Source organism: Fulmarus glacialis, unplaced genomic scaffold, assembly GCF_000690835.1.
Source record: "Fulmarus glacialis isolate BGI_N327 unplaced genomic scaffold, ASM69083v1 scaffold35241, whole genome shotgun sequence".
NCBI classification, from domain to species: domain Eukaryota; kingdom Metazoa; phylum Chordata; class Aves; order Procellariiformes; family Procellariidae; genus Fulmarus; species Fulmarus glacialis.
The window spans coordinates 1-11,696 of record NW_009192745.1 but is presented as its reverse complement, the minus strand read 5'-3'; the positions used below and the strand labels follow the sequence as shown (position 1 = coordinate 11,696).

The 11,696-nt window shown below is 38.3% G+C and overlaps 1 protein-coding gene across 1 annotated transcript; it reads left to right on the top strand.

Annotated features, from left to right (window-relative positions):
- Window positions 1–1,554: 1,554 nt before the first annotated feature.
- On the top strand, window positions 1,555–9,660 carry LOC104072228 (histone RNA hairpin-binding protein-like; the record flags this gene model as incomplete). The annotated part of the gene is made up of 6 exons (XM_009587204.1): window positions 1,555–1,671; window positions 3,474–3,578; window positions 4,312–4,443; window positions 5,240–5,371; window positions 7,008–7,124; window positions 9,553–9,660. Coding segments are annotated over 6 exons (711 nt in total), but the record flags the coding sequence as incomplete, so codon positions are not given.
- Window positions 9,661–11,696: the final 2,036 nt, after the last annotated feature.

Here is an 11,696-nt window from a genome sequence, read left to right as displayed (position 1 = left end):
TTGCCGCCCTCCACTAGACGTCTCTTCCTCCTGCGCCCCGCTGAGAGAGTCTCCTGGCAGAGGTTGCTTTGGTCTTTCTTGGCACTGGGGAGGGAGTTGGGCTGGGGGTGAAGGGTGCGCCGCAGCCCGGGCAGAAGCGTGTGGGCTCGGGTGAAATGCCGTGGGTCCGGCTGGGAGTCCTTGGGGCTTGCGTTAAGGCTGACACTGAAGTGGGCGGGGAGTGCAAAGCACTGGAGATAAATACTGGAATATTTCTAAAAAGCATAATTTTCGTTAAGCATTTTTCCCTAGATTTTCAAAGAGTGTAGTACCTAAGGCATGCTAGGTGTTGTGCTTTTTCTTTTTTTTTTTCTTTTTTTTTTTTTTTGTTTTTTTCAAGTCTTTAAATTGAATAATTGTTGTTGAGAGTGGTTAGAGAAAGGTTTTATCCATTCACTGTCTTTGCGAAAACTGAATGTGTTGAAAGTGTCCTTTTGCCTAGATCCATGGTTAGGAGTAAGCTATTTGTGCTATGTATTAGTAACTTTGAGCCCTCTGGGAGCAGGAAGCTCCCAAAGCCAGTCAGGGTGGAGAAGGAAGGGAAAGAAAACGTAGGTTGTTAATCCGGGATTAAAATAACAAAAACCTTCCTTCCCTCTCACTTGTTGATTTAAAAAGTGCAGAGACCTCGCGCGTACAGAACAGTATCTTTACTGTTTACTCGCACATACAGAACACCAGTATGTTTACTGTGTGGAATCTGCAATACAGGGTCATTCTCTCAGGCAGGTGGTGGCTCATCTGCAGCTGTGGTCCTAAGCCCAGAAGCCGGGTCTGATGTTAGTAGATACTGTGACAGTGTTTTGTTTAGTAACCTATCATTTAAGATGTCACAGCTGCCAGAACTGAGGAGGAAAATGTAGATAACTCTTAATCCTTAAGCAATCTCTGGCTGTCCTTCCAGCATGTTGCAAGCACCCCGCTCTAGCTCCTTGTCCCATGCTTACTTGTGAGGACTCCGCAGCAGTGTCTGGTAAAGAATTCCCTCTGTAAAATTGTTTCCACATAAACGTTTGACCTACTTCTCCTTAGACATGCTGTTCTCCTCTGTTGAAGTGATGTTTCTGTATTTGCCTCTGCCACGAGTTTAGTGCTGGATGGAATGGTGTATAAATGTCAAATAATGCATTGCTGACAGAGGACAGTCTATGAATGTTGGCACATGTCAGCAGTTCCATAAACACTGATGACAGTACTCATCAGTTGGTTTTTTTCCCCTTTTTGTTTGCAAATAGAGAAGGGATATACTTCTGATTATCTAAATATTAAGAGTTTATTTTAAAATTCTAATGTCTTAATTGCATTAGTCAAAGACCTTTTCCCAGCAATTGCATTGTCTAACACCTTTGTTAAATTAGTGTTGCCTGAATGAGTAAGTTGACGCAAATCACATATCTATGCCAAATCAGCATTTTGTAACTATGATGATACTCAGATTGTCCATATTTGTTTTGTATAGGCAATGATCAGTGACTACCAGTGACTTGATTTCTGATGAGGATTCTTATTTTCTAGTTCTGGGCAACATCCACACTGCTGGCATCAAGAACAGGAATGTAGAAGCTGGAATGATTCAGATTCTTTGGTCTTTGATGAATATCAGTGTAGACATTTAGACCAGTGGCTGGAGAGGTAAGGAATAAATGTGAAGTTTGTTTAAACCTTCGCTTTGCTGCACTCTTTTCTTTAGGAATCCAACAAAACCTTGGATGTGATTAAATTAAATGTTTTCTAATAATACAGTAGCACAGAGTTAGCAAATGATCTCTGCATTATGCAAGAGTAGACCATTCAGTTTGGCTAATTGAAATACATGCCATAATATTAGCAAGTATTTCATATGAAAGAGAGGAAATGGTATATACTGAGGCAGTAGTTTAAGCCTTTTATTGCTGAAATCTTCAATATTAGTATAAAACTCCCATTGAAGCAATATGCTGTTACTTTTTATGCTTTGCTTACACATCTTTATGTGTAAGTGTGGACAAACCATGGTGTTTGTCTCTTCACTTGACAGTGCACTCGGTATATTCAGCTTTACTAACAACTGTAGTACATTTTTTTTCGGTAGTCTAGTACCAAGGACAATTTGAGATGAGATCAAGTTTTATAGGTAGGTAGTTCTAGGACTATAGGAGTATTTTGCTTTTCTTTTGGATATTCTAGACTAAAGACCTCAGGTGGAGGAAGTGGTTGAGATTGGTATCTTAATGTCTAGCACAAAGTATGAAAAGTGGTGAGTGCTTGGATATGTGCAGAAGACTAAGTAGAATGTAAGTTAGAGATGAAATATTTTACTGAGGGCACATGAAAACTTTTTTTATGTAATTTATACATCTCTGAGTATTAATTATATGAAGGCAATTGTCATTTCTGATGGCGTGTTTAATATTACTTCAGTTGATAAATGAATAAATGAAGAGCTTAGGAAAGACCTTGTATTCAGGAGTGCTTTCTATGTCTTTGATGCCATCATAAAAAGTACTAACAGTATGTTACGATTGTGAGTCAAACTAGATGTGCTAGCAGCATTTTGTTTTTCTCTTTTGCTGGGTAGATGTGTTTCTTCTTAGTGTGGAATCTTTATGTCACGTTAAAATGACATTGGCAGCATGGATGGTAATCTCATCTGTCGATGTGAAACCGTTTAAGGAAAGTAAGCTAAATCTACTTCTATATTACTTATGTTAAATGTTGAGGCATTAACATTGAAAGAAGCGGACAGACTGAAAGGAGAAGTTTTCAGTGCTTCAGAATATTACAGCATTACACAGTTTTCATTTACTATATTTTTTAAGTTAATGAGGAACCTAGTAAGTTTTTCTTCACTCGGAGGACGTCAGTGATCCAACTGATTATTTAAGTAAGAGCTTCCTGACTCCCTTTTTGGCTTTACACAGCAGAGTGTACATTCTTGAAGTGTTATGTTGGGATATGATGGTGTCTGACAAAATGTTAATTCTGCTGATGTGATGGGCATTTTTCTGTTTCTTGGGCATCTCCTCTGTCCTTTACAGAGTCCTTAGCTGATGACAGAGAGCAGTGACTAGACTGAAGATTTTGACCTCAAGTAAATTCATGAATTGTGCTCTTTGATGGAATGGCAGTATTGAGAAGGTCCTCAAGTAGTAGAGAGAAGCATTTGCATTGGCTGAGCTGGGAGTATTTTAATAGGTGTTCAGGTCTATGTTCTGACATGAAATTCACTTCATGACCACTTTCCTTCCCTGCAAAGTAAAACTGGTAATCTTACATCACTGCTGAAGGTGACTTGAGCTGAAATGTTTCAATGTGTTTGACTTGAACTGAAATAGAGTAGGGGCACGCCCATGGTGTTACAGTTGTGGAGCTGTTTTTGTCTACTATTGAAGTTTCTGTTTGTTAAATACGTTATGAGCAACAAATGTTCATATTGAGTTCTCATGGTTTTCCAGCTCTTCAACACCAGAAGATTCTAGGCCTCTTTCTAGTTGCCCTGACTGGGAAGGTAGAATTGAAGAAGGCAAAACAATGAGGACATCAAATAAAAAAAAGATGAAGTAGGTATTGAATAATTATTAACTGTTGTTGCGTTGGTTTTAGCAATAGCCATCTGATGATCTCCGACTACTTTACATGCATTAATGAAGATATGAAACACAGCCAGGCTGTTTCATATCAAGCCTGAAGGAAGCCTTAAAAAGAGAATAGCACTGAGAAGTCTTATCTCAAAAACTACTTGTATGATCATTTCAGATTCTCTTCCTTTTTCAGCTTAAATTGCATATTCATTACAACTTTCCATAAGAGAAAATACTGGAATAGTGAAAGGAAAAACAAAAACCAGCCATCGAGACTTGGAGAGCGAAATGTCTATTAGATCATTCAAGCTAGCCTCCTTTATATTATCTATCTTTGTTTTATTGAGTTTAAGATTTTTCATATTTAAATTAGGAGGTTGTTACACATATATGCAATAATTGTGTATCATTTGATTTTCTTGTTGTAAGACTAGCTATAAGCTTCTAGTAAGGCAGCTCTAGCACCAGTACCCTCAGGTATATGTTTACTTGTTACAAACCTGAGCAATTGCATGACTTGCAAAACTTACTCTTTTTGTCGTAATGATTCATTTGGTTAGCACAACTTTCACTTCTGTAAACTGGTGAAGTAAGAGTTGTGCTTACTCTTTATCAGAGTAAGAATACATGCAGTTCTAGAGTGTGTGTTTATATAACTTGTTGTAAAGCTATTAAGGTTCTTTTCAACTTAATTCTAATTTTTATTTTTAAGTTCTGTTTCAGGTGATTCTGCTAATGCAGCTGAAAGGGAAACAGATGAAGTGGTTCTGAGGAGAAGACAAAAGCAGATCAATTTTGGAAAGAATACCCTTGCATATGACAGATACATTAAGGAAGTTCCAAAGTAAGTTGCACTATGTTGCGCATTTCGAAATAAACTCTTACTTGTTCCTGACGTGTGTGTAGATCAGCACACAGCTTTAGTTCTCTTGAAATTATAGGAACAGTAAGTGAAGAAAACTTGAATCAATTGATTTTTGTTAAAGAGAAACCAGGTGTTTTCTGCATATGAGCAAATTTAGTTAGGGAAAATTTAAAGCTAAATGTTCCCTTTGTGTATTGCTGTTGCTGGTAGCAAATATACTTTATGTAAATTCTGTATTAATCAGCTCACTGTGACACTTCTGGTGACTGTCTTGCTAGGCCAGTGTGAAGTTAATTGATACCAGGAAATGAAAGCTTTGAACAAGGACTGAATAAAGCCTTGCATTTAAGTATTGGTAAGGGAAACCAGTCTTCAGTGATTCATCGGTAACTAACAAATCAAAACCTGGATTTCTTGTTTTCTCTGTCATTCCACTTTGGGCTTCAGAGTCTGTGAATTGTGGCACTTAAATCAAGATTTCTTAGCCAGCCCCCTCTGCTTACTGCAGAGCTATTGAGATTCAGAAGCTAGTCTGTACGAATATGTGGATGGACTGGATGAACTTCTGGTCTGACTCAGCATGTTATTGTTAGTTGTTGCTTGTGTTGTCTGTTTTTGACAATGTTTTAGAATATACCCATTTCAGTTAAGTGTTTAAAAATATGCAAATTTTATTTATTAGGCTAATGATGGTTGCGTGATCTGATGGACTGAGGATTGTTTTTTAAGAATGAAGATCATGTCCTAAAATATAAATGTTACTGTGTATTTACAGGAATCAGCGAATACCAGGAGTTCATCCTAGAACTCCCAACAAATTTAAGAAGTACAGCCGTAGATCCTGGGACCAGCAGATCAGGCTGTGGAAGATAGCACTTGCTGAAGAAACCTGGGATCTGCAGCCAGTGTGTGTATGAGTGAACTAAGTCAGCACCTTTCTCTTGCTTCACAAGAGGACTCTGTATTTCCTTTAGAGCATTCCTAACTCGGAGCAAGAGATCAGGTTCAGAAATGGGAGTCTCCTTGAACGCCTTGTTTTCCTTTTGAATTCTGTTAGTTTTCAAGATATTCCTGTTATTTAGTCTAAGTACATCTCCAAAAAGGCACTGTGGGGAGGAAGGCTATTGGTCTGTCTACAGTAGTACACTCCCTTCCCCTGTGTGTTTACAGTGGTCAGCACAAGGTAAAATTATTTTTCTAGAAAGGCATAGACATAAGCAGAAATTCAGTGATTACTGTTCCTTGACCTTGATAACCTTTCCATGTTTCCTTTTTCTGATGTCAGTGGAACACCTTTCTTCTGCAATAACAACGTGTTAGAGGGTTTGAGAAGTGTAAGAAGATTAGAGAGAGATTTCTGTGCTCTCTGCAGGAGAGTGGCAACTGTGTTCATGATGGATTTTGGTTTTTTAATATCTTTTCAAAACTTTCAATTTCTGTAACAAGGCTAGCTCCGTTAACTGACACCACCTAATACTTTACCAGGTTTGGACTAGTAAATTGGGAGAAAAAGAGTAGAAATCTGTTAGCTCTGTAACGGCAGAGTGTAAATAGTTTTAGCTGTGTTGTAATTGACCTACGGTGGAAGTTGCAGTTGTTTGCACCATTTGCATGTCATATGAGATGAACTGTTAATTATTACTGCAGTTTAACTGTCTTCTGCTTGGAGTGGTAAGCTAGATGGGTAGTATTTTAAATCCTTTTGTTTTGTTTTTTTTTTTTCTGTTTTTAGTAATACAGAACCCTCAGGCAGTTCTCAGGAATGGTTCTGCAAAGATCAGGATGTTTCTGGCTCCCTTGTACTTGATGCAAAGCAGAAGAGAAATGAGTGTGAAGATGAATGCAGACAGACTGACTACACACCGGAGAGGTATGAGATAAAACTTTTGTGGTTAACTTACTGAAATAATTCAGTAGATGTTGATGCTGTCAGTCTTTTTAGGAAATATTTAATGAGGGAGGGTAGTTAAAGCTCAGATTCTGAGTTTGGCACTTTTGCTATTGAATATAATCCATCACTGGTACAGAGCATTGAATGTGGAAAAATTACCAGCATTACAGAATTGCATGATTAACAGCAGAAAAAGGCAGTGTTTTTTCAGCTTCTCTGTTTATACAGTGGAGTACTGAGGTTTCTTTAACCACTGTTGGCAAGGGCTGAAAGTAGGATACCTTTTTCAGAAGCAAGAGTGACCATCCTTAATTAACAGTGTTACGCCTGTCTGCAGAACAGCAAGGAGACTAACAGCGAAGCCCCTCATGCACTTCGCTGTTTACTGAGATATCTTGATCTGGGGGCATGCGTGTGGAGCTGAAAATGGTTCTGATTCCAAGTTTCTTGTGCGATTGTGCCTGGGTTTGCTTTCCAAAATAACTGGAGTTATTTGAGCCATTTTCTCTGTGTTCCTCTGTTGTGACTGAAGAATCATACCTCAAAAAAGTCTTCCCGTGTAGCATGTGCCATTATTTTGCAGAACTCTGATAAGCATTTAAACAGAGATGAAAAATGTTACGTGTGTAAAATCTACGTCTTATTTTTGTAGTTCCTGTTCTCCTGATTCTTCTCCAGTATGGAAACGCAGAAAAAGAAACAATTCTGACTCCTCTGTGGTTTCAAAGAGCAAAAACCATTATGTGCATATGTACCACACACTGGAAAGGTATGAAGTGATTCTCCATATGGAGATTCATTGATGTTATGAACTGACCTTTGGAATGTGACTAGTATTTATCCCTCCATTTGTTAATAGCTTTAATTATATCTAAATGTGTGTGCAATTTAATGAGGAAAGGAAATCATGCCAGAATAATTGTGCTGCATGATAGCAAATATTTACAGTGGTCCACTGCAAAGGTGAAGAAACTTCAGTGTCAGAAGACACAACAGGTTATTTTTTGTGTGTAGATTTAGGCAACTGTGGTGGTGCATTTCCCCGTGCTCCCCTGGGCCGCTCTACGGTCTCAGGAATTCCCGTTAGGCCTTGGCCTTTGTGTAATGAGTTGGGCTGTTAAGCGTAACTTGACTGTACCAGGAGCTCTTGCGTGGCTAAGGTGGGGAGCGGCACTGACCGTGCCAGGAACTCCTGTTGCCTGGCCAAGGTGGGGAACGAGAGCAGGAATAATTTGTCATCCCCTGACAGTCTTCGAGCATTCCTTACCTGGATCGTAGCTTGAGTGGAACAGTACCATTTTTACTGGAATTTTGAGAGTTTCAGTAATTACCGACCTGGATTGTGGCCAGGATGGAAATGTGCTGATGACTAAAGCCAATCATCTTGCGACTCTATAAACAGCAGTCCTAAGTGAGGCCTTGTGAGCACTCCTGGACCGCAGCGGGCTGCGACCAGCATCTCCCTCTGAGTGGGGCGCTTCTCAGAGCTTGCAAACTCTCAAGTTTGTGAAGTTCAGAGAACCGTCGCTGAAAGCTGACGATGGGACCTGGGCCAAAACCCTTCACTCCTTGAGGCTCAACCCTCTCCCATTGAGAAATGCCGAGACATGTAAAGTGAATATTTCACTGAACTCAAAATTTTAACAGATACACCTTTGTACATTTATATATCTTTGTGACTGTATGCGTGCGTTTGTTAATTTATTTAGGTACCTGATAGCAAGTATAGTATAAATATTGCCATCTCAAATCTGTAATTAAGTCACTGTTGTGATTGTAGTAAATTCTACTGACTCACTTCATAAATGTTAAATCAGTCAATGATTAAGTGCTGCTAAAATCTTGTGATCCACCATAAACCTGTGAGTAAATCTTAGACTGCTACTAGACACGTATAATCCCTTAGACGTAAACCATTGACCAAGTCTGGGTCTAGGAGTGGATCCAGCCGCACCTAGACTCCATTAGGAGTTTAGAAAGCAGGGGGGTCTACTCTGAACCTCATGACTCAACGGGAGGATTTCCTTACTCTTTGTATTTCTTCCATTAGACATAAACTGTTGACCAAATCTGAGATTAAGATTGGAGCTAGCTCCATCAGGAGTTTAGAAAGCAAGGGGGTCTTCTCTGAACCTCATGACTCAATGGGAGGGTCTCCGTTATCCTTTTGCATCTTCGGTCTCTGTATAAATCATTCTAGCTCAATTCTAACTCGATTTTTCCTTTGTATGTTTCATCCATGTAGTAAGTGATAGAGTGAACCTTGCCATCGAACTTTGTTAAGTCGCACTTTTATAAATTTCTATTAAAACCACTTTTGCTAATACCTTTGATGGTGATTCTTTAAGCGATCTAAATCACTCATCCGTGACAGCAAAACTAATGTGTTTTTCTTGATTTCTTGTGGAACCTGGTTTCTGCTTCAGAGATTGTAATTCTGAAATTGTTATGTGTCTGTCATAGTTATTTCCCATACCTCTTACATGCACTGCATTCTGCTTTTTGGTATACAGTGTGTACAAATTGATGAATGTTATAGTAAAGGAATGGAGCCCAGTCTGCAGTCATAAGTCTGTCAGTGAATACTGAAACTCACTGCCTGTTTAATTATTGCCATGTTACATTTGCTGCAGGTATTACAGAGAGTATGTGTTCATGAAGGGATGTGAAAGAAGCTTTGTATATTTTGATAAAGCTTTTCCCTGCCTTATGAAAGATAGTATGCAAGAAAATGCTTGTTGGAACAACAAGGAATTGGTCACCCAGCCTGGGACTGGGACAGGGTGAAGTTAATGTTCAGAAATGAATAACAAGGGTAGAGTTTTTCAGGCTAACACCTTCTTTACTCTAAGTTGTTCAGGAATTAAACTACTCTTCTAGTGATTGGTCTTAATCACATTTCCTTTTTTCCCCCTCCTTAGCTGCTGCATAAGAAGTCTTCCTATAAGTGAGAAGTGATAGGCCATGTGGAGGAGAGCATGTTTTAACTCTATACAAAGTTTTGTCAGAACCACAAGAAAACTGGAACAATGATTTAAGTTTTTTGTGCTTTAGTAGACTTTTCACACTAACCTTAGTAAAAATGTTTATACAAGTGTGTTTTTTTCCTCTCTACTTAGCCCCCTTATCTTTAGAAAAATTAAGAGGAACTGTGATACAAAGGTCCATGGTTTCAGACCTTTTCACTTTCTTTCTAGTCTTACTGAATCAGGACATCAGGAGGCTTTTTCAAAGTGCTCAGAGTGGGAAGCCTTTGGTGAAAATGATGAAGTAATGACAGTACAGCATGGTATAGAAATAGCAAGGTAAATACCATAATGATTATTATATTCTTTCTGTTTATTGCTTGTGCTGTGAAGGTGTTCTTGGTTTTTTTTATCTTCCTTTTCCTTCACTGTTTAATACAACTTTTTTTTTCCCCTCCTTACACTTCCTCCAACGTGTGGTACGTTTGGTTGTTCTTTTTGTTCTTTGAGTTTACGTGGCTTTTCCCAGTCTGACTCTCCATCTATTGCTTTCTGCTGCTTCTGCCATTAAGTAATGCTGGAAGATTCTGAGCCCCTTTCACCCTCTTTGTCATATGAAAAGCATTTTACAGAATTGGTCCCTGTGGTTGTTACTAGCCTCTCACTTGCTAAGCCTAGAAGGCTGCAAGCTTCTTCTCTGTCTCCTGAGAGATTCAGTTGTTTCGTAGCTGACAACAATGATAGTTATTTGTTTTTACGCAGTGACCCAATTCCAGCCAGTTGTTCTTCAGGATGGAACAATCAGAAACAGAAAAAAAACAGCTTCTTTCTGCCTGACAGCAAAACTTGCAGAGATACAGACTGCAGGCTGGAGAGGTATAAAATGCAGCTCGTCAGTCAGGGACTTTTTTGTGTATTAAGTTGGAAGCATAGTGGCCTTATTGCTGTATTTCAATCCAAGCTTTTATTATAAACATGGATTTTTTTTTTTTTTTTTTTTTTACTATTCTTCTTAGGGATGTGTTGGCCAGTATCTATACGTTGCGTGGTAAAATTTTGTCCTTATGTTCTCATGTTTGATACATGTCTGTATTAGAGTAAATAGCAGGTTGTAGCTGTATTTAGTATAAAAAGGTTACCATAATAAAGCCACTTAGTCTTTGGGGGCTTTTTATTTGTAGGCTTAAACTTTGTAGCAGTTTATTGGAAGGACGTCAGTCAGAATACCCTGAAAGGGGATGGGGAAGTGCAAGTGCTGAAGACAGAATAATGAGGAAAAAAATTTAAATACCAAGGTGAGTCATGCTGACTACTTACTTTACTTATTCTATTTCAGTAGTCCATATGCAGTATTGTTGTACAGAATACAACTGTTCAGTTCAAGCAGATCAGTTTCTCTTTTTATTCCTTTATTATATTAGTATTTTATCCCATCCTTGTGTATTTAATGCAGCACCTTAATTAAAAGATCTAATACTTCAGACTTAGTAAATTGAAATATTTACCCATTCAGCCAGAAAACATGTTTTATCTTATCACCCAAATGAAAAGTGCCATTTTTAAAAATTATTTCAGTAGCAGCTTTTCTGCCTCTTAATATTTTTGTGATGAAGTCAAAACTTTGCATTTCCAGCAGCAGATTTCTATGAAAATTTTCTGTTGGACTTCAGATACCTGTGGTGCATCAATAGGATGGGTAGTATCTTGAGTCAAACAGCTCTTATTAGCAGATAGTTGTTTGTGTAATTTGATCGTCTTTGATCTACATTTAATGCAGGCTCTGAAATATTACGAACTAAGATAAAAATGTCTGTTTAACAGTGATCTTGGAATATTTTGCATAATAAAACTCATTAAGAATGTGGCACACAATTAGCTTTACACTACTTAGGATTTGAATTCTAGCAATATGAGGAGAAGGCATGTAGAGCTTTTAAAAATTGTGCTAATGATTGAATTTTTTTTTTTTTTTTAACTCAAAATCTTTGAGCATGAATAAGACTTAATATGGATTCGCTTTTCTAAAGTGCTAATTCAATATTTGAAAATATCTAGTCTCTCTTTGTATATAGAAGTATTGAAGAAGAAGGACTTTCTCCTGTGACAGAAAATGATTCGAAGAATAGGGATATAATCTGAGATCATCCTTGGAAAACTGGTGCAGTTGCATAAGATCTGCACTGAAAGAGGAAGAGATTTACAGTCAGCGTATGTGCAATCAACATAAGGTGAAACGTGCAGGTAAAAGAAGCATGCCTCTGTACGTCACAGTTAAGAGAGCCTTTCTCATTGTACTGGCTCAATGTTGGGGCCAGTTCTGTTTAGTATCTTCATCGACGATCTGGCCGAGGGGATCGAGTGCACCCTCAGTAAGT